The sequence below is a fragment of the Tachypleus tridentatus genome, chromosome 13, assembly GCF_004210375.1.
Source record: "Tachypleus tridentatus isolate NWPU-2018 chromosome 13, ASM421037v1, whole genome shotgun sequence".
Lineage (NCBI taxonomy): Eukaryota > Metazoa > Arthropoda > Merostomata > Xiphosura > Limulidae > Tachypleus > Tachypleus tridentatus.
Genome location: NC_134837.1, coordinates 8,775,023 through 8,798,701, shown reverse-complemented (window position 1 = coordinate 8,798,701; position 23,679 = coordinate 8,775,023). Strand labels below are relative to the sequence as shown.

At 36.3% G+C, this 23,679-nt stretch overlaps 1 protein-coding gene and 1 long non-coding RNA gene across 5 annotated transcripts in view; one reads left to right on the top strand and one right to left on the bottom strand.

Annotated features, from left to right (window-relative positions):
* LOC143237346 (uncharacterized) overlaps nucleotides 1-10,981 on the bottom strand; it is a 47,726-nt gene extending 36,745 nt beyond the window's left edge. The window contains exons 1-7 of one of the 3 annotated variants that reach the window (XM_076476497.1): nucleotides 10,862-10,981; nucleotides 8,771-8,841; nucleotides 7,948-8,046; nucleotides 7,201-7,227; nucleotides 6,852-6,938; nucleotides 6,296-6,347; nucleotides 5,660-5,820 (exon numbers count right to left, since the gene is read on the bottom strand). In XM_076476497.1, coding sequence (XP_076332612.1) covers nucleotides 6,324-6,347; nucleotides 6,852-6,938; nucleotides 7,201-7,227; nucleotides 7,948-8,046; nucleotides 8,771-8,841; nucleotides 10,862-10,949 — 396 coding nt within the window. In that variant the 5' untranslated portion in view covers nucleotides 10,950-10,981 and the 3' untranslated portion in view covers nucleotides 5,660-5,820; nucleotides 6,296-6,323. Of the gene's footprint in view, nucleotides 1-5,659; nucleotides 5,821-5,873; nucleotides 6,095-6,295; nucleotides 6,348-6,851; nucleotides 6,939-7,200; nucleotides 7,228-7,947; nucleotides 8,047-8,770; nucleotides 8,842-10,861 lie in introns of those variants that run through there. The other 2 variants (XM_076476495.1, XM_076476496.1) reach the window with 2 other exon arrangements.
* LOC143237347 (uncharacterized) overlaps nucleotides 1-23,679 on the top strand; it is a 367,273-nt gene that overhangs the window by 302,598 nt on the left and 40,996 nt on the right. The gene's annotated exons all lie outside the window — the stretch shown is intronic.

The window sequence follows — 23,679 nt, the reverse complement described above, 5'->3', positions numbered from 1 at the left end:
ACTGTGAACTCGGGATTTACCCCATGGGCGCCCCAGAAAAATTTTTTTAAACTCCAACATGCGAGAATATCCCCTCTACTCGAAAGAATCGCTAATCTTGCGTGACTGCTGCCATCTATATCCTCTACTGTGATACAGGGATGCTTTATAAGCATCAGCTGACTGACCAACCACGTGGGACACGTGCTTTAACTTTTGTGTTCTGTAGCTGATTTTATTCATTTATGGGTGACTTACATACTTACTTGTTACATTTGGTATACTTATTATTGACTCTTAGCAATTACAGTACATATCCTCTTACATGTGACAGTCTTTGAAATTCACCGATATAAGGCATTTCTATGTGGATAATTGATTATTTCTGGTGAATCAGCCTTGAAATTAATTACGCAGGAACTCTAATTAAAAAATAACATAAATAATAGCTTTAAATTATCTTAGATTAATTATATAAAAGCACGCTTGTATTTAACTATCTGTCTGCCTGAAACGTTTCTCGCAAATTTTTTTAATCATATGTTATAAATCTTATATCGTTAGGAAGGCCTATGTTTGAGAAGTCCGGATTACATATAAGATTTTCCATTCAAAATCACTTTACCTGTTTTTTACTTAGTGAAACATTTTAATGCAATAAAAGTGCTACACAATAGCGCTATGTTATTGTTATCACGTGATGGCTTGCTTCTATTTAAGCTTTAGTTGTTTTCTTTATTTGAAAAATACTCACAGGGGCAACAGAAGAAATTCATTCGGATTTTATTCACGTGTTCAGATTATTTATATAATATGCATAACTCAAATCATACATATGTCATTTGCCACAAAATTTTATCAAAATTGTAAGCATGCTCTATGGAAAAAAAATGTAAAAAAAACAACTAAATATTGAATTCTTTAAACAGTTGGTAAACATTTTGTCTGAAATATTTTCGTTACAATAGTTCTTGATCAACCCCAAAACAAGATGATGAATATATTTACATTTGTCAATTTTGGTTTGTTTTGAATTTCGCACATAGCTACACGAGGGCTATTTGCGCTAGCCATTCTTAATTTAGCAGTGCAAGATTAGATGGAAGGCAACTAGTTATCACCACATACCGCCAACGTTTGGGTTACTCTTTTATCAACGAATAGTGGAATTGACTGTTCCGTTATAACGCCCACACGGATGAAAGGGCGAGCATGTTTGGTGTGACGAAGATTTGCACCCGCGAACTTTGGATTAGAGGTTGAGTGCCTTAACCATCTAGCTGTGCCGGGCCATTTGTCAACTTTAAATACAACCATGTATTGAAAGTATAAAGTACTGAATTTATTGTATTTAATAATGTCTTTGTATTGTTGTATTGTTGTTTGAAATTTCGGTGTTTCTGGTATTAATGTTTATGACGTCCTCTGGTGAGACAGCTATACATTTTCAGATTTACATCGCTAAAACCAGAGTTTCGATTCCCCTCCTTAGACGCAGCAGATAGACCGATATTCATTATATTTTCATTACCTGAAAGAGAATACTTTTATTACATAACGAATATGTTTGTAACTACGTAAATCCAAACAAATGACCGACAGTCCATTCTATGGGTTGTAGATCAACTGGAAGGTCAGGACTTGACTTCACATTGCACGTGTATAACAGGAACATGATAATATTACTCATGTGCAGCAGTCACATTATACAACATGGAGACAGGAGCAAAGATGGCCAAAGGTAAGTCGTGTACTTTGTTCAACCAACAACAACAAAACCAATTGGCATTATTACATGATGCTGTTCTGAGCATTTCACTGCCAGGGTCACTGTTATTTCACTAATTTGTTCTTACATCCAATATGACGGGACAAACAAAACTGGTCCAGGGCATGATCGACGTCACGTGCATAACCTATGTTATTGTCTCGCAAACGTTACCTTGACACCCCTAGTAGTCTTGCACAATCAACTAACACCCATAATAAAACGGATTTAATACTATTTCCATATCTTTGTTTGTTTCAGTTTAACATATGTTTATAAATGATTTAATTGGAAAACTACAGATATTTGACCAGAAACGTTTATAGATTTCGCACATTTCAATCTCCAGTCGATACTATTTCTGCAAGAACATTAGGTGAAACCGTACGTCAACCAAATATTCGTGTCAAGAGAAGTGTATGTATGTATGTAATATATTAAAATATATTTGTGTTAAGAACAAATCATAAATTTCATACATATCCAGATTTAGTTAAGTTCTAAATTGGGATTAAACTTTCCGACTATTAGAAATCGTAAAACGTAACATCTACTATCAACAATTTTGTACAATCTTCTTTTCGTAAGACAGTTTTGTTTACACCCGTGTGCTGTTAATTAGAAAGAATACGTGTGATAGGTTCTGAGTATGAATTTTTCTAACTTCTGGTAAGTAAATATGTTTAATTTTCATTCTTATATTGTTTATCAGATTCAATTAACATTGAAATTTGTAACATTTTCTATAGCTAGCAGTGTTTTGATTTTAATTATATTCTGTTTATTATCTTTGTTAAATGAAAGAAAATCTTATTGTATTTAACGACGGCTAATCAACTCTGATTAAGTGTTTTATTTACTTTTAACATGTTAATCACCGTTACATTACAGATAGGATGTGTTAATTATTCAAGTGAGTTTTCGGCTTTAAAAATGATTCAATGAATTGTTTCAATGCTTAAGTTAGAATGTTTAACTCTTAAACTTCAACAACTATCACAATTTATTTTGAATAAGTTTCTAGAGATTTCCTTAGTTCAGACTAATTAGTCATATATTTTTAAAGTCTGGACCCACATTCAGGAGAATGCAGTCATGTTTGTAGAAGTTTTCAAGAAAATGAGACATTTCTTTGAAGTTACCTTTATTTCTAATATGCAAATTAGCCATACCGCTAACGTTACACGACATGTGTCAGAATATGTATTTGTGTCTATTTCAATTTTTATACAAAAAGTATAGTAAAAATATGTTTGTTTGTTTGTTTTTCTGATATAAATGCCAAAGCCTAGCTGACACTATGTAAGGATATGTGCTACCTAATAGTTAGCTTGAAAGTGATGTTGCATTTAGGTATCTTCTGCAAAAGCTGTAAGCTGTCTTGGAACAACGTGTGGTAAACAGAAGGATTTGTGAAATCTTAATGTAGAATGTATAATTTTTTATCAGTATTAAATATCAGTATTGGACCGTATAGAATTCAGTAATTAAGCCCACAATACAAAGATAGTCTTCTTCGGTTGTACAAACATGAAATTTTATTGTCACCACAAAAAGAACATAATATTGAACAGAACAATATATATGTAAAAACGGCTGGTTTGAGTTGAGAAAAGTTTTATGTATTGGAGCGAACAACCTTTCGACCTTTTTTGGTCATCGTGAAATTCGCTCCTCTACATAAAATGTTTCTCAACCCAAACCAGCCGTCTTTACATATATATATTTTTCCTAGAAGTACGTTTTCTCGTCATCATTGATTGACCACAACAGTTTTATTTCCAGTATTGATAGTAATTCACAACAACTTTTAAGACCATATTTAAGTTTTAATCTCAGACGGAAATGGAAAAATTGGAAGTATAAGACACTGATTTATGTCATAAATATTTTTAAAGCAGAAAAAAAAACATTAAAACTTAATAAACTCGAATATTACTTTACCTTATGCTTTGAAACATTCCCTGTTTAACATAGCGACCGACGAATCGATACTTACAACCAGGAAATAGTTAGTCGCTCAGTGTATGCTTGCTCACTAAACATTTTCGTGCCGTTTAAAACGATCCGTCCAAATTATAGGTCATAATGTGCTCAATGTAGAAATAAATATACCGGACTATAAACACCAGATGTCACTTCGAATAATAAGGTTGAGGTTTTGAAAATGTTTTATTTATACATCCCAAGGATTATTACAATAATACGACTTTTGTTTCTTGTACATTAGAAGAGGTCCACCTACATGAACGACAACAATTTCTAAGTGTGTAGTTACACACCTTCTCACAGAACTCTTCACCAGAAACATCATAACAAGTGTTAATAGACACATATATTATGTGTAAATACTTCTATCAGGAACACGGATTATAGTGGGCATAGTTACATATGTCTTCACAAAATCGTTTCACAAGGTACACTATGTAAAGATTGTTCGTATTGTCTGTTTTATGGAAAATATTTGTTAAACCTCAATTTGTTCCTAATTATTAACATCATTATATATGAGATACTGTTCGCTTTCATGGATTTGTCAAGTAGTGAGAACCTGAGGATTAAATAAACGTTTCTTTCTAATTGGTTTTACATGTTTTAAAATGTATGTGTAACGCTATACAAAGGGAATTCAGGTGTTCATAGTTTTGAAAGAATAGACAAAAGTGAAAGTAGCTAGACATCAGATGCTCATCTTCTGTTCTTGGGCCACTAATGTGTGACCAAATAGAGGGATTTGACTGTCATTCTTATAGCGCACCCACATTCCCCAAATGTTTTTTATATCAACCACAAAAGCTCTAGGCCACATCCGAGCTCTGGTTACTGAAAATCGAGTTAATTTACGACCAAACTGAACCATAAATTTAATAGTTCGAATTAAACCCTCGAGCGACCCAGCGGATATGCAGACAGACAAATAGAAACGAACATATACATACATAAAGAATTTTATGTATTTTATAAGCTACACTGCGAGAAACATGGTTTCTATACTCGTGGTGGCCAGAGCTCATATAGCCATTTGTGCTTAATAACAACATAGACCGATTTATCATTCCAGTAATGTGGTAAGTCGCGCAGACGTATTTGTTACTCTATTTTACATGTTAATCAATAAAAACGTAACTCTAGTTTTGAAGCAGAAACAGATATAACGGATACTTTTTTCAAAACCGAACTTGTCCTGAATTGTTATTTCTTTTCAGTACGTGTTCCATTGTTAAGTACGAACAGCCATAGTGCAAAGAAAAGAAAACAAAGAAGCAATGTTACTTTTTTCTTTCACTTTTCACATCATCACTTGATTTAAACCATTTTGTTCGTAGCACAGATCGGGATAACATGCTCATGAAATGGATAACTGTAATCACGTAGATATTTAATATCTGGATACAACTTTCACCCCTTTAGGGTTTTTTATAATGGATACAGATTTTATTTTTACAGTTTACATGAGCGAGTTTCCATAATCCGTTTTCTGGAACACTTGACTTGTATCATGGATGCTGCAGATGTATTTAATAGGACTTGAATAACGAACGTACTATAACAACTCTTCAAACTGGATCCTGTTCTTAATATTAACTAAACAAATACGTTTAAAGAGATTTTTTTTTTTTTGAATAAGGAACAACCCAATAATGGTTTGATGTTGCTGATGTACAAACTTCATATTGAAAACGCCCTCTTCCGGTTACTCAACATTTCAATACTAATATTGTTATAAGTTTTTTTTAAAATTTATTATTATTATTATTTGTACTATGAAATTTGACTAATAAGTACGAATTTAATTTTAAGTATTTTTTAGGAAAGGCAGCGTAAAAATACAAAAATTCAGAGACTGTATCTCTATTCTTCTTTGTGACATAAAACAATGCACCAAATTCCACGAATATCAAGAAGTTCCATGTTTGTACTCTACCGGTTAAACAAGGGTAATTCGTGGGTCGCAGGTTTGAATCCCCATCACACCAAAGATGAGTTGTCGGTGGTATGTGATGACTAGTTGCCTTTCCTGTAGTCTTACATTGCTAAGTTAGGGACTACTAGCGCAGATAGTCTTCGTTTATCTTCGCGAGAAATTCAAAACAAACCAAACTAGTTAAACAAGGCACAAAGAAACTGAAGATGCTGAAATAATTTATTGGATAATGAAACAGATAAAGAAAATGTGAGAAAAAACAACATCGGATTAATAATATAGAAGAATAATATAAAAAGATTGTTCTTCCTTGTTTTATTTTTATTATATAGAATAAAAGGAATTTAATGTTAACAAGAAAATTGGAAGTTTTTGGTTTTTATCCTAAAAGAATGACTGGGTTATTCATTTATTCCGCTAACCTGGAAATAAATATTGTGAAAAAAAGAACCCCAATTAGTCGCCGTCAAATGGTAGTTTAATTTAAATTAAACAAGTAAGTATTTGCACTTTGTTTGTGAAGAACATTTTAGGTTTTACGACAGTAAGCTACAAAACATTTCTTAAACATAGAATTAAGAACAATACGATTATTATATCTGTATTAAACAGTTGTTTCTTACCATCAGTCTTGAAGCCAGAGTAAGCGGTTCATAGATTCTGCTTTAAACAGTTCTTCATTGAAGAAATAGAAAATATAATATTGAGACGTTTGTTAAAACAAAGTTAAGTTATTTGTAGAAACAAAAACAACAATCAAGAACACTTACATATACATTGTTATATAAAGTGTAGGCATTATCTTAAAAACAACAACAAATGTATACATTTTTATAAGTCAATTGATAAATTATTATAGAGATAAAACTATAAGACGAAAACGAAATACAATTTATGCCGTTTAATTTTGTATCAAATAATCGTTCAAATAAAGTTGAGAAATTAGATAATTATAACCAGAACAGAAAAAATAATGAAATATAATAACCATCGTTATTATATGATTTATTTTGACATGTATATTACAGTTCAGAGTCAATAGTTAATAATAGCAGCGTTTATTTTTGTTTTTGGTCATAATAAACTAACATTTTGTTTTATTTTCCGTAATTCAAAGTATTAATATTCTCTCTATATAGATATATAATATAAAAAAATAATACAATAAAATAAACTTACCAAGAGGACAGTTATATCAATATTCTTACTTTTCCAGTAAGCTCTAAGTCTGTTCAGGAAGGAAAATGGAGGTTCTCTTTGCCGAAACTGTTGATTTAATGTTTAGAAATTATATTGATTTATATAATTTACTTGATACGAAAATACGTTTAACATATTACGGAAATAATAACACCTTTAAAACTGAGCACTGATATATAAAACTAAATATGAAAAACTTTTCAAATATAAACAGAATCAAATCATTAAACCATTCTATCATCCCATAGATTATGAAATATTATTATGAACTTTGTGTTAATACGTCTTTAATGCTTTATGCAACATAAAAATGATTTAAAACACTTACCGGTCCATTTCCTACACAAATTTCAAACTGAAATAAAAAAAATCAAGAAGAAGGGTCAGATTTGTTTAAAAAATCTCTCGTTTTCTTTTATTTAATCGGTTACATTAAACATCTTTATCATAAATTTATTTGTGTTAATATATACTTCTAAACGATTTTCAGTGACATTATAATCATTGTACGATCTACTTTCGTGAAACATAATTCTGAATTTACCTGTAACGTTGAATAACCTCCAAGTTTCCTTGGGAATAAAAGGTTATGAAAGTGAGTGTGTTCGAATTTAAACTACACCAGCATGTTTTTCAAAATTAGAGATATATACAGACTTTCACTGACCGATACTTGCTATCATTCACCAAGCTTTGTTGATCTATATTACTCGAAACTAAAGTTCTGAGCTGCCTGGGGCATAAGATTGATTTATATAAGATAAAAAAAAATCGTTTATAGAACAATTTGCGTTACTAGAAACAGTAGCTACTGATACAAATGAAAAACTAAATGAAAATATTCATAATAAACTATTCACACAAAGTTACTACAATTGTTCCTGTTGAAAGTTTTATCAACAGTGCTTGAAAACTTTCTTGGCAAATAATAAACAAACAGCGTGTTATTAAAACGCTTATTCAGAGAAGAGAAAAATATGAACTTATTTTGGAAAATACACTTAAAACAAAACTGGAAATGCTTAGATAAACACTGACTTGAAAATAATCTGTTAATTCGTATGTGTAGATTTACCTGGAATCTGGTAGTCACGTTGTTACAGATTATGTTCAGAAATTCTACATTTGATGAGCTCGGAGCAGTCTGGTTCTGGCATAATTCTATAACGTTTCTCTAACGTATAAACAGAAATAAACAGTGTCATAAACAATAAAGGATGACATATTTATTATACTTATTGCGCTGTAAGAGATTTGCATTAAATGTGTAAAAATATGTATAATATTTGATATTTTGCAAGATAAAATGTCATATAATCTGAGAAATAGACATGGATGTCTTTGATAAAACAATTCTGGAAATATTCTATTTTTCACACTTACATATTCAAATATATGTATATAAATTATGATACAAAATGAATTGTTTTATATGAAGTATAATTACCTGTATATAATCGTGCTAAATAATGATTTCAGAAGAGAATTCAACAGATTTTATAAAATAATACAATACGTGTATTCATTATGTATAATACCGCATTAATACAGTCTTTCTTGATCCGTGACAAAAATATATAACAAACAAAAGATAATACATTTATACAACAACAGTTTTCAATTATTCGTCACTTGGATAACAATACATTTGTATAACCACAATGAAAGCACTGAAGTACTGCTATAGTAACTATAAACATAATATAGTATAAATATCATCAGCACATGCATGTTACAGTATAAATATAATCAGTACAGTCGTGTTACAGTGTTTACTAGCTGCCTTATCTATAATCTGCAACTGCTATATTTAGTACGCACAGCGAAGGTAGCCTTCGTGTAGCTTTGCTCAAAATTCATAATAAACCAAACCAAAGAAATAGTAATATTATACTCACTTCAGTCAGAGACGAATTGTTCAGAATACATTCGTAACGCGTCATTCTTGTTTCTTCTGCAACATTCTGATCTGAAACATAGCAAATTTGTAATTGTACTTTTTTTACAAAATATTAGTGTTAAACCTATTATTTTTAAATTATTAAACATTGTATTCTTTATTTAGTCCTTTATAAATGTTCGTGTATTAGAAGAATGAACGATGAAAGTATTCCAAGCACACTTTCGCTGTATCCATTGCCGTTCACACCATAACAGTTGATGTTGTAAAATATGGTTTATGTAGGTAGAGTTCCATATTTGAAATTTTCACTGCTTATTTATCATAGACGAGAATAATGGTGTTGGTTTGATGAATGTAGATTCCAAGAAAGCATTTGACAAAGTGTCATATTAAAGGTTTGGGAATAAACTTGACTCTATTATTGTGGAGGATAAACTATGTAATCGTATAGAAAAGTGGCTTAATGGAAGAATTTGTTTGTTTGTTTGGGAATTTCGCACAAAGCTACTCGAGGGCTATCTGTGCTAGCCGTCCCTAATTTAGCAGTGTAAGACTAGAGGGAAGGCAGCTAGTCATCACCACCCACCGCCAACTCTTGGGCTACTCTTTTACCAACGAAAAGTGGGATTGACCGTCACATTATACGCCCCCCACGGCTGGGAGGGCGAGCATGTTTAGCGCGACGCGGGCGCGAACCCGCGACCCTCGGATTACGAGTCGCACGCCTTACGCGCTTGGCCATGCCGGGCCTAATGGGAGAAAGCAGGGGTTCTTATCAATGGAGTTCAGGTAATATGAGTGTTGGAGGTTCTAAACTCTGTCTCACTGACCATGCTCGCCCTTTTAGCAGTTTGGCGTTTTAATGTGGCAACAAACATTACTATATTTGGTAAACGATTAGTACAAGAGTTGGCGGTGAGTACTGACAAACAGCTGCCTTGTTTCTAGTCTTACGCCCATAAATTAGATAGCTCTTATGTAACTTTACACGAAATTCAAAAGAAATAAACAAACTAATATGAGTATTACTGTTATATGAGTATTTTATCTTGATCTCGCATACATTTGTCTTGTTGTTTTCTGTTGTATTAATTAATAACACATTACCCGAGAACAGTGGAAAAGACAGTTTTGACGATGAATTGATAGGATTAAATATTTAGGTTTAAAACGTTTGTGACAAGAGTCTCACGTCAAGTACTCCAGTTCAAGAGCCTCATTCGATGAATTGGGTAAAACAAGCATTCTGGGATAAGTCCTGAAGGTTGTTATATTAATGCTCATGTGTGTGTATAGTAAGAGCATAAGTTGGGTAAAGATAAAATATTATTCTAGTTATGGATCGCTCTGTCTGTTCTTGTTGTGTAATTAAGAAATATACTTTGTATTAATAAATGAACTGTTTAAGTAAATAGAAATCATGTAGCTTTCTTACAAGTAAATAGTTGCAATTTTAATACTTTTGAAAGGTGTTTTTGACTTAAGGATAGCAACTACAAATAACCCTTGACAAGCAACTGTTGACTGGATAACTAGAAGATGGTTATGGTGGAGGTTAACTCGAAATTAACTTATTAGTAGTGTTTTATTAGAATAATCAATTACTTATAAGGAACTGACAAATCACTATGGATATTAACAACAGAACTGTAGACTGTGAAAGTAAGGTAGTTGTAATCGAGACTAAATCCGAATAAAATCGTCCATAACTTCTTATTAGACTAAGCAATAATTTATAAGTGACTGTGGAAGTATAGGTTATTAATAACAAGAACTGTATATTGTGAAACATCCATTAACAACAGAACTGTCACCCTGTAAACATGGCAGTTATCAACAACAAGGAATTTACACCTTGAAAGTTCCATTGATATTAACAACAAGAACTGTAAACAGTGAAAGTGTCATTCTGTAATCATAATTTTAGCTGCAATAAGTTCTCGTTTATTTTTTACGCGAATTGTCTTTTACAGAAGATTCCGGGTACGTTTTTACATATAATAAAAATGTATCTAATGCATAGATATAGATCCGCTTAATCAACAAAGACCATTATTAGAACTGCCCAAAGATGATTCGTACTTACCACAAAATATAAAATTGAACAGTGATCCACCGTAACAAATACAGCAGGACAAAAAAATAAAAGCAGCGAGAAGAGCTCTATTCTTCATTCTGTTGGTATTATGTTGATATTAACGACTGTCGCTTGTTATATAGTGTTGGTGGAAGAAAGAAAAGGAAATTTCATCATGCTATCGGATTTCTATTCAGACTGTGTTTCGAGTACTGTGGACATTACGAAAGAATTATGTAATACGTGCAGAAATATTAACCATGAACGGCATGTATTGTTAGGGATAAAGTTTTCTATATCACTGTTGTTATTGTGTTGTACCTATCATTAGAGGAATGTGTTTATGTGCGTGCATAAATTATGGCAATGAAAATGAAAACTAAAAAAAAACATCTTGTTATAAAAGAAACGTCTATTGTTTTGTGAAAGCGACCTTTTCACATACCATTACACTAAAATATTTTGCATGTGTTTTGCTGTTTAAAAGCTAATAACAATATCAGTAGAAGAACATTATTAAAGTTGTTGTTATACCAAATATCAAACTGAGTATTAATTTACTTACTGCGCATGACATCCAGTTGATCACTAGCAGTTATTACTTTCAGTTATATCGTTGCTATGTGTTATTTTACGGGATAGATGTGCCATTCATTTACAGTATTTTATTAATATATTTTGTGTTACATAACTTAAATAATATTTATCAGTATTATACTGGTATAAATTGTTTTGCGCCGGGGTTATTTTCGCTTCAATATGATTGCACTGAAGTGAGTGTTTTACTTATAACGTTTTGCCCAACTGATACCAGTAATATTCTCTCTTCAGTCACACTTACACCCAAAACAGTCTCACATCAGTCACACTGACACGAATATTAGTCTTCCGCCAGACCTTGACACCCATAACAGACTAACACCAGTCACAATGAAACCCATAAAGACCCCAATCAATCACACTATCATTCATATATCTCGCACTTGTCCTACTTCCCCCACTTAGAAAGGATAATATTAGGGTTAACAATTGAACTTAATTGTATAGACCCTATTTTACTGAGGAACAGATTTCAGTCATTGGTTAATACAGACGGGGAACTATAGGAGGGAGGGAAAGTAAAAGGAGTAGACAAGAATGATCATTAACTGGGTTCAAAAAAAGTGAATTGCAAATGAGGATTAATTGTAATAAGTGCAATGTAATTAGATAATTTGAATAACCTTAACAGCTTCATAAAACTAAGGGATTTTGGTGTGATAGTTGATCAGTTTCTGAAACCATCAAAGATTTTAGGTTGCATCTAGAGAAATACGGAATACAGGTCTAACATAGTTATAATTTCATCGTATATATCACTGGTTTGGCCACATATGGAGTGTTGTGCTCCTTACCTTAAGAAAGACATTGAATTGTTGGAAATGGTTTAGAGGAGGGTTATTAAATTGGTATCTTTGATGGAGAGGTTGTTATATGAAGAGATTCAGATCCTTAAAATGTTTTCTCTTTAAGAAAGAAGAATTAGAGCGGATCTGATTGAAGCTTTCAAGATTGTAAAAGGAATTGATTATGTTCGTGCATCAACAGTTTTCACACTAAATAACGAGAAATGTAGCAGTAGAGAACACAAATATAGTGTTAGGGAAAATAGAAGCTGTCTTATGCTGAGACAATTTTATTTTTCAAATAGCGATGTTCTTCTGGATGTTGTGGAGATAGTAAATCTGAGTTAGTTTAAAATAATGTTGATAGATATTTGAATGATAAGGACTGGCGTTAAATTATTATTATTTATTAAAATATTTTGATTGGCTTCGAGGATGAGACTGCCGAAATGGACCAACAGGTTACTTGTTGACCCTAACAATGTTATGTATATATAGTTATGTGAAAAAGTTAGGACACTCTATGAAAACCTGTGTATTTTTGTAACATTTTTGGATATATAGATATTTAATCTCCATTTTAACAATACTGAGAGATTATAGGAATATAACTAAACAATTGAAACTGAAGAAAAGACTTTTCAATATCTTCTGTAAATGTTGTTCTAAAAACATGCATATTCTAACTGAGGAAAAAGTTAGGACACCCCACACTTATTCTCACTTAAAATGGCTCAACTCACACACTAGGTGCACATGATTAGAAGATAGTTACTCAGCATTTTGAATGAGGCTTTCCCTATTTAAACCTCAGACATTTAGTTTGGTGTGCCCCTGTCGGTCGAAGAGCTCACTCGCACGATGTCGTTTTTTATCTAGGTCTCTGCCTGAGTTTTTTCCGCCGGTGTTTGCCGTGCCCGTCATGGGTGTTTGTTTTGTTTTTTACCGTGTGTAGTATCGTGTTTAGCGTCAACGTGTGTAGTGTCGTGCTGGTGCTGTTTCACAGCCGTTTCGTGTGTGTGTGTGTGAGTGTTCTATGCAGTGTTGGTCGGTATGGCTACTGCCATCCGGCCGTAGTCTGTTCGGCCGCGGTCCATCCGCATTGTGGTGCCCGCGGCCACGCTACCATCGGCGGTCATAGACGCCGTGAACGCTGCTGTCGGGGGTTGTCATACAGAATGTATGCAACATTTTAGCAGTGGGCGATATGTGGCGACGCTGGCGTCGGCCGCTCACGCCCGTCGCTTACTGGACCAGGGGGACTTTCCTTTGGAGGATCAGCGTGTGCCAGTGGAGCCAGCCGGCCAAAACATTAAGAGGATCACCCACCGGTCGACCCCATTTGAATTGTCCCATGACGTCGTCAAGGTCGTGTTGTCGGTATATGGGACCATCGGTAAAATAGAACATGAGGCGCAACAGTTGCGCCCGTCTGTGTGTACAGGGACCCGGCGTGTATGTATGGACATGCGGACGCTGGTCCCGAATTTTATTGTTGTGAACGGTTTCCGGGTGATGTGCAATTACCCGGGCATGCGACGGCTGTGTCGATGCTGTGTCCTCCGGGGCCACCTCTTGGCAGAGTGCCAGATCCCGCGGTGCGGGACGTGTCTGGCATATGGACATGTGGACAGTGCCTGCTCTGTCGAGTGTACTGTCTGTGGTGGTGGCCACACGCCCTCGCGTTTCCCAAGGCGTGTGGCGACATATATCTCAATGGCTGCGGGGCCGCCGACAGTTGCGTGGCCCAAGCGGGCAAAGGCAAAGCGGGCGGGGGCGGCAGCTCTTCTTGCTGTGTCGTCCAATGCGGCTGTGGGAGGGGACCCCGAAGGGGCGCCTGTTGCAGCGACTGCAGCGTCTGGGGGGGGGTGTCGCACTACCCTGAGAAGGTTCGCGTCTCACCCATCCAGATTATGGCAGCTGTGTCCTCTGAGGAGGGGGGTGGCGCCTCTGGTGCTGTTCGGGAGGAGGGGGCCTCTGAGGAGGCTTCTGTCCTTCCTTTGGGCCTGGGTTTGGACAGGGCCCCTGTGAGGGTTCAGGACGGCCTGGTAGCCCTGAGGCGTCCCTCGTCTCTGTGGAGGCTCTGGCCTCCCTGTTGGGTAGTGTGGGGGTTGGGAGCTGTGTAGGCACCCACGATCTCGTCACCCCTGTACGTTTTGGGGAGGGTCCCTCTGTGGAGGGTCCTGTCACCCCTGTTTGTGTGGGGGTGGGTCCCTCTGTGGAGAGTTCTGCCCCTCTGTTCGGGATGGGTCTGTGGGGGTGGTTGGGAACTTCGTGGAGCCCCTGGCTTCCCCTGCTGGTGCTACTGAGGCTGGGTGTCTTGAGGGTCCCTTGGCCTAGGCTTTGGTGTTGGAGGATGTTTGAGCTCCCTCCCCCTAGGCGCCGAACCCGTCCCTGTACGAGCTGCTGTCACCAAGCTCGTTCGCCAGTTTCCTGGACTTCCCCAGTCTTCCCTTACTCTCTGGCTTGAGTGAGGACAGTGGGGAGGTGCGGGGGCCTTGCAGCCCCATTGTGTTGCCAGACTTAGACCCGGAAGTCCCTCGTGTGCAGCGGCAGAGGTCGGATGTCGGCGGCCGCTGCTGCGAAGAGGGGGTGGGGTCGGGTAGCCTCAAGAGGCCGCACGCCCCCTGCCTCCATCAATCTTGTCAAAGCAGCAGCGTCACTAACTTCTCCCCTCTGATTGGATGATGGGTTTCCTGCATCATACTTAACATCCAGGGGATGTGAAGCATTGCCCTGTTTCTGTCTTCTGGTCGTTTGGTACTACACGTTCGCGTGGGGTGGGAATCCTTTTGCACCCGCATTTTAATGGGACCATCCTTGCATCACATAGTGATGCTGAGGGGCGGGTGGTGTACGTTGATGTTGACACTGGGGTCGTAAGATTCGGCTTGTCAATGTCTATGCACCTGCCCGGTCTGAGGAGCGGGAGGCCTTCTTCTCAGGCTTGGACAGGTTCATGGTTACACAGGCCGATATCGTCCTTGGTGGCGACTTCAACTGTGTTTTGGATCCTCACCTCGACAAGATTGGAGGTGATCCTCTTTCTGGTGATCGATATACGCGGTCTCTGCGTGCGTTGCTGTCGGATTTCGACTTTTCTGATGTCTGGTGGGCACTGCATGGGTCTGCTTTTGTGGCTACCTGGACCGATCAGGGCATTTCTTGTCGTCTTGACAGGACCTATGTGACACCTGGCCTTCGGCAGAGCCTCAGCAGGGCTGCTGTTTATCGGGTTGGGGATGTCTCGTTTTACGTGTCTGACCATCAGCTGTTTCTCACCACATTCCGCAATTTTGTCCCTGTGTTTTGGGGCCCCGGTGTGTGGCGGTTCAACGTCTCCCTACTTGCTCAGGATGAGATTGGAGACGCTTTGCTTGCCCTTGTTCGGGAGCTCCGTTCTGTCGAGTCTGTCACTGGGTCTTGGTGAGCGGGTCTCACGGAAACCTGTGCCTCCTTGCTGAGGCAAGCTGGCATGCAGCTTTCGCGGGCCCGCCGCCTGGCCTTGCAGGGCAAGCAGGACACCTTGGCTGCTTTGCTTCGTGGCAGACCAATAGATCACTAGGTTCTCTCGAACATCGAGACACTCCATCGGGTCATTGATTTGGATTATTACAAACTGTTCCGTGCGGCGAGCGTCTCTAGTCTGATCGAGTCGCTCGATCCCAGAACTATCACCAGAGTTCCACTGTGCAAGGCACGGGAGATGGCAAAGATCGGACACATCTCCAGTCTGGTGTTGGAGAATGGTCAATCGTCATCTGACACTCTGGTCGCGTGCCTCGGCGACTATCGCCGTTTGTTTTCGGCTTCGCCCGTGGACGAGGGGTTGTGCAGGCTCTTTGGTATTCCTTTCAACCTGCAGACACCTCTGTGTTTTGATCCTCCTTTCTGATACGTCGATGCTGCTGCTGCGATACGGCGGTGTCTTACCGTGTCAGCCGATGTACCAACGGACTGCTATTCTCTCTACCACCTGCTGGTCCCTGCATGTACCCACAGGATCGAGCAACACCACCCTGCTCTGCCGTGGGATGTTGTTTGGGGTCGCATTGTGCTACACCATGTTGATCGCAACCTCCAGGCTTTCAACTGGCGTGTGGTGCATAACATCCTGCTGGTGAGGGAGCATACCTACCTGTGGAACTCGTATACAACTGAGTTGTGTACCGTGTGTCACACCCAGGTGGAGTCTGTCTTGCACAGGTTGATCCTCTGTCCGACGTCGGCAGAGATCTGGGAAAGGGTTGTGGGCCTTTTCCGGGTCCAGTCGCTCTTGGCAGAGACCATACTGTCCCTGTTCCCAGCCACCTAGCCTTCACCTTTCAGCACACTATTACCATTTTTAAGTGCGTCATCTGGATTGCTCGTAACAACTTGGTCTTCGAGCTGGCTCCGGTGTCGTACTTTACGATACTGGGTAGGGCCATATATCGGTTGTTACTCCGTCTACAGGCGGACTATCAGTGCCTGGGTTCTGGGAAGTTTTACCATCTCTGGCGACCGAACGTCTCGACCCTTTGTGCATTGGTGGGGGTCGGGTGGAGATCGGCTTTTGAGCTGCCCTGCTTCCACTCTCGCTTCGTGTTGTTTTTTGCTTGTATATATTTCATGTTGTTTTTTCCCATTTGTACATATTCATGTTTGTATATATTTGATGTTTTTGCATTTGTATATATTCATGTTTTTTGTTAGTTTATATTTCTCGTCTTGCCTTTTTGTCCTGTTTCCTCTGTTGTAAATAAATTCAAAATGAGAGCAAAAGAGCTGTCTGAGGCCTTCATAAAGAAACTTGTAGCAGCTTATGAGTCTGGTAAGGGATTTAAAAAGTTCCCAAAAGATTTTGAAATTAGCCATTCCACTGTCTGGAGAATAGTCAACAAGTGGAGGGCTTTCTGAACAACTGCCAACATGCCCAGGTCTGGTCGTCCAAGCAAGTTCACCCCGAGAGCAGACCGAAAGATGCTAAAAGAGGTCTCCAAAAACCCAAAAATGTCATCACGGGACCTACAACAGGCTCTGGCTACTGTTGATGTGAAAGTGCATGCCTCTACAATCAGAAAGAGACTGCACAAGTTTAACTTGCATGTGAGGTGTGCAAGGAGGAAACCTTTGCTCTCTAAAACATCAAGGACAGACTGAAGTTTGCCAAAGAGAATGTAGACAAAGACCAGGACTTCTGGAATAATGTTCTTTGGACAGATGAGTCCAAAATTGAATTATTTGGACACCAGAACAGAGGATATGTTTGGCATAAACCAAATACAGCATTCTAGGAAAAGGACCTCATACCAGCTGTGAAGTATGGAGGTGGAAGTGTCATGGTTTGGGGCTGCTTTGCTGCAGCAGGACATGGACAGCCCACAATCATAGAATCCACCATGAATTCTAATGTGTATCAGAGAGTGCTTGAGGATCATGTGAGACCATCTGTACGAAAATTAGAGCTGAAGCGGAACTGGACCCTGCAGCACAACAATGACCCATAACAAACCAGTAAATACACCAAGGACTGGCTGAAAACTAAGAAATGGAAAGTCCTGGAATGGACGAGTCAAAGCCCAGATCTTAATCCCATTGAGATGCTGTGGGGTGACTTGAAACGGGCTGTACATGCAAGAAACCCTTCAAACACCTCGCAGCTGACAGAATTCTGCATTGAGGAGTGGGGGCAAACTTTCTTCAGACCGATGTCAGAGACTGATAGATGGTTACAAGAAGCGTCTCACTGCAGTTATTTCAGCCAAAGGGGGTAACACTAGCTATTAGGGGGTAGGACGTCCTTACTTTTTCATCAATTATACTATGCATTTTTGTATAATTAAATTTACAGAAGATCTTTAAAGTCTTTTGTTTAGTTTTAATTGCTTAGTTATACCTATAATATTTCAGTATTGTTGAAATTGTATTAAATATCTATATATCAAAAAATGTCACAAAAATACATAGGCTTTCATAGGGTGTCCTACCTTTTTCACATGACTGTAGTTCACAATGTACTATACAGGCGGAAGTGTGAAGCAATTTGCAAATGTGCATATACAAATGATATGATAATTAATAATTAATTTCTAATTTACGTTTTACAATTTAAAGGTTGATTAATTAATTAGATGTAAATAATATTCAAATTAATGATTACATATTCATTAATAGTTTATTAAAATAATATTTACTATTCATATTTTAATTATGATTGCGTCATCAAAACCAGAGGGCACGTTTTAATACTGCTTTTTTATTTTTGTATTTAATACATACTTGATGTTTATTGTTTTTTGGATATTTCGTTATTGCTTGTGTCATCTAAGAAAAATAACACACAAAAAAAGAGTTGTTATGCTGTAGTTTCTTAAAATATCTACAAATGGCATTCGTTGTACATCTGGTTTTTGGTGTTAATAATAGTGATGCGACACAATGGACTATCTGTTCTCTGCCCATCACGGGTGTCGATTTTGATTTTTGGGGTTATAAACCACCAGATTTCTAAAACTGTAATATTCCTGTCATTTCTGTTCCGTACCTCAAGAGGATAAAACCCGGAGCAAGAGTATCAGTCATTGATCTATGGCTTCAAATAATGTTAAGTACACACTGGTACATGTAAGGTAAACTTATATATTTATTCTGTTGTTTGTAAGTTCCAAAGTAGAATTATATGGCTTTCTTTATTCAGAAGAGATCAAATCGGGTTTTATTCACGTGTTCAGATTATTTTTAATACGCATAGTAGAACTCATGTTATTTGATACAAAATTTTATGAAAATTGTAAGTATGCTGTATGGACAAAAATCTAAAAAAAAACTACAAAAATTGTATTATACAAACAGTGAATAGACATTTTGTCGGAAATATTTTCACTACAATGGTTCTTGACCAATCTAAAAACAAAATGATGAGTATATTTACATTTGTCAATTTAAATACAACCATGTACTGAGAGTATAAAGTGATAGATAAATTGTATTAAATCATGTCTTTGTATTGTTATTAGATGGATTTGTTTAAAAAATTCTAAGAAGCAATTTTTAAGTTTTAATGAAAATATGTGATGGACATGAAAAATAATCTTTAACACAATTTTAGTCCAGCATGCCCAGATGAGTAGGGTACTCAATTCCCAATCTGATGGTCGAGGGCTCGAGTTTCCGTCCTGTAAAACATGATTATTCTTCATAGCCATTGAGGTAGAATAAAGCGACGGTCAGTCTCACTATTCGTTAGTAAAAGAGTAGCCGAAGAGTTGACGGTGGATGATGTGATTAGCTATCTTTTTTCTAGTTTTCACTACTAAATTAGGGACATCTAACGCCGTTAACTCTCAGGTAGCTATGGGCGAAATTAAAAGTAAACCCAACCAAATAACATTATATCATTGATAAGGCTTATTCTGCAAGAGGTTCACTCTACTTTCATTTCGATATATTTTAATTATACAACTGTGATAATACCATTATTAGGAAACTCTCATAATAACAGACAAGCTTCAGTCACACTGACATCCATATTGATCTCTCAAGTCACATTAACACCTAATGAGATGATGTGACTGAAAGCGGAACATTTTTACAACCCACCTTTTGGTGTAAGCATGACGACGTTTAGTGACTTTTATTTTATACAGGTAAACTTTCTGTTTACAGCTTTAACTGAGGATATTTAGATGAACCATCGTTACGAGGATAAACGTTAGCATTTTGGAATAGATATGACGGACCCGTATTCTATCTTTCTGGCAATGACCACAGACTTAGCTCTCACTTCATTAGCCTTGTTGACAGAGACACGGTTATAGACTTTCCCGACACGGAATACCTAGATATATTTAGTTACCTAGTTTATAGTGCCTGATATTGAAGCATAAAAAGATTAGATACCTTAAAATAGGCTGGTTGCACAGTGTCAGAATCGTTAGTTTTGTAATGTAGTTAAAGGTAAACAATTAATACAAAACTGTTAAACTGGACCCAGATGAGTTCTATATAATCACCTTCACTGCTCAATAGTACTCCATGTGTCCTTACAGTTTATATCATTCTAAATTTAAAGAAAATCAACTTGTTTGTTAGATTATTTGTTAACGTCTACCAGGTCTATCACGATCAGGCCTCTAATCTAAATCTAATTGTTTAATGACATAATGTTAGAATTTTAACGTTACTATACATCTACATTTCTATTTTATAGACCATATACTAGTAAAGATTTTAATGCAAGATTCTATCCAAGTATTCACAGTTTTCATGAAACAAGCACAACATACAAGCTGATAAATATACTTACAATTTACGATAATATAATGTGTTGATGTGTATGTGGATATGTTATTAACGGTGGTCTAACGTGTTAAAGTGACAATTTACAGCAAAAGTTTTATTTTCATATTAGTGAACTACTGATCCTGATAAAAACACTAGGACTAACACGGTTGTTAAATTACCAGTAGTTCACATATTAATAAAAGTTTAAATACTTATGCTATATATCAGATACTAGCCTGTATAAATAATCATAACTGTGAGCTGGCTTAGAGCATTGTTTTACGTGGACTTGATTGTGTAACGTTAGACAGGCTGAGATTCTTCCTGGTTTCGTTGAATTAGTGCAAACTCCACAGCTCCCATAACCCTTTTAGTGACCCTGACAGCGCCAGCTCGTTACAGTCTAAATATTCAGCGAAGATTTTCTTAACATGCTTCTCCTGAGTCATCGTTGTTGTATAATCACTATTTTTTTATATACTTCTGTATCTGTAAGTAACTGTATCGTACTTCTCTCACACATTTAAAATATCTAGCGATGCCTCAGTTGGGGCTGTATCAAAGAATATTCAAGCCCATAGTTTGAAGTTTGTGTTTCTCGTGATGCCCATCGGTGATACAGCGATAAGTCTTCAGAATTAGATCGCTAAAACCACAGGTTCGATTCCCTTCGGTAGGTACAGCAGATATCCCGAAATTCGTTATATTTTCATTGTATCATTAAAAAGCAACTTTTAATGCATTACGAACATGTTTGTAACCATATCAATCCCAACAACTGTCCCACGGATCTTTCTATGGGTTGTAGTTCAATTAGAGGATCAGGACTTGACTACACATTGCATGTGTATAACAGGAATATGATAATGTTACTCACGTGCAGCAAAAACATTATAGCACATGGAATATTGAGTTACATGAACTTGCTTACGTAACCTTAGACAGGCTGAGGTTGTTCCTGGTTCCGTTTAATCAATGCGGTGTCTATAGCTTACATAACCTTTTACTGATCTTCTAGTTGCTGATTCGGCTTAGTCGCTAGAGATTCGACTGATACTACCTGTAACACAATTTATTTATTTTTAGTGAGGGCGCAGTGGGCGTATGGTGCACACAGACACTAACTCGAAGCTTCACAGTTAAATGAAAATAGTCTGAGACTAAGGTTTCAGGAATAATTCTGTATTAACTTTTTCCAAAACTTAATGGTTACATCCAACATACATCTTTTCAAATTGATAAAAGTTTTAGTTAAATTAACACATTTAGTAAACAATCATTTATCTTTATACTACTTAATACGATAACCGATGCTTAGGAATAATTTAGATATGATGCATCATCATCGCTCATTCCATTTGTGGTTGTCATGTGTCTTGCTCAGTTGTACATTTTAAATCATTTTAACATAACGTATTTCACCATTTCTAAAATAATGTTAATCTTAACTTCACGTGGATCCATATCCAGGATTTGAATGGTAAACAGGAAATAAATCCAACAATTCCTATATTCCTTACAAATGGACACGTTGTATCTATTCCAAACTTAACTAAGTGAATAAAATTTGAGGCGAAGATGGCGGATTAACTGGATTAGAAAAATTTCCTTGAAGTCTATTATTAGTTCTTTCAAAACTGTCTCATAAATGATAACTTTATTTTAAGTATTTTAGACAATGCAATGTGAAAGCAGACATGAATGTCTTTCATAAAACAGTTGTGGGAATATTTTATTTTTCACACTTATTTATTCAAGTATATGTATATAAAATAATGATACAAAATTAATGGTTTTATATAAAGCGTAATTACACTGTTTAGAATCGTGCTAAATAATGAATTCAGAAGACATTCGAACGAATTTTATACATTAATAAAATGCATGTAATTTTTATCTACAATACCGTATTAATACAATCATTTTCAATACGTGACAAAAATTATAACAAAAAATAATACATTCATATAACAACGATATTCAATTATCTGTTACTTGGATTACAAAAGAAGCATGTTCACTGATGTAATCAGTACCGTCGTGTTGCAGTGTTGACTGGCTGTCTTCCTTCTATCACTACTGTATTAAGTTCGGCCAGCGACGGTAGCCCTATCTAATATTATAATTCTCAATCGATACAACATTATTTATCCCTGTGCTATAGAGATACAAATACTCACTTCAGTCACAAACGAATTGTTCAGAACACTTCGTAACGAGTCATTCTTGTTTCTTTATCAACATTTGTGATCTCAAACATAGTATATTTGTAATTATAATTGATTTACTTAGTCCTTTAGAAATAAATGTTCAGGTATTAGAACAATGAATTATAATCATATTCCAAGCACACTTTTGCCATATCCATCCAGACAATAATAGTTCATGTTGTAAAAAATGGTTTATATAGAGTTCCACGTTTTATTTTTCTTTCACTTTGCTTGATATAAACTTAAGATATCAAAATAATTGTCCACAGGCTTCGGCGGAAGTTATGAAAATTTGTTCATGAAACGTTATCTTAGGTGGATTATAAGTTGCTTCCCTTATATGTAATTGTAAAAAAATGCAGAAACAAACACAAAAACTGCAAAACACAATGCCGAATATTTGCATGTATCTTCTCACCGACAAAATAACCTTCATGAAAAATTTGGAGAAGACCCACGAACGTCAGTTTATTCTAGTAACATAATTAGAGTGTTAACATAGGCCTAAACCGATTTACGACAGTTTGAAAGTAGTTTAAAATTGTGGAAACGTTAAAAGGAGGAAATAAGCTAATTTTTTAAAACTAAACGGACCGAACACCGAAGTATTTTTACATGCTAATTTAAAAGAACCCAAGAGAAAAGAATTGTGATATAATTTTGAACAACTAACGTTTCGCGTAGTCGACAAAATTACTGCACAAATTACAGAAAAGTAATAATCGAATTTTTTTTTTTTAAGATAGAATAATTTCTGAAAGCAGGATAATAATGACATTATATACGGAACAGATGTAAAGAACTGTAAGACAGAAGAAAAATAGTTCGACACACAAACAAGTAGAGATTTATTTTTTCTGGAACAACAGTAGATTTTTTTTTCTTATGATAAATATACACAATGACATGGGAAACTTCCATCGTTTATTGCGAATATTAAATCCATTGAAAATAATTCGAGAAAGGA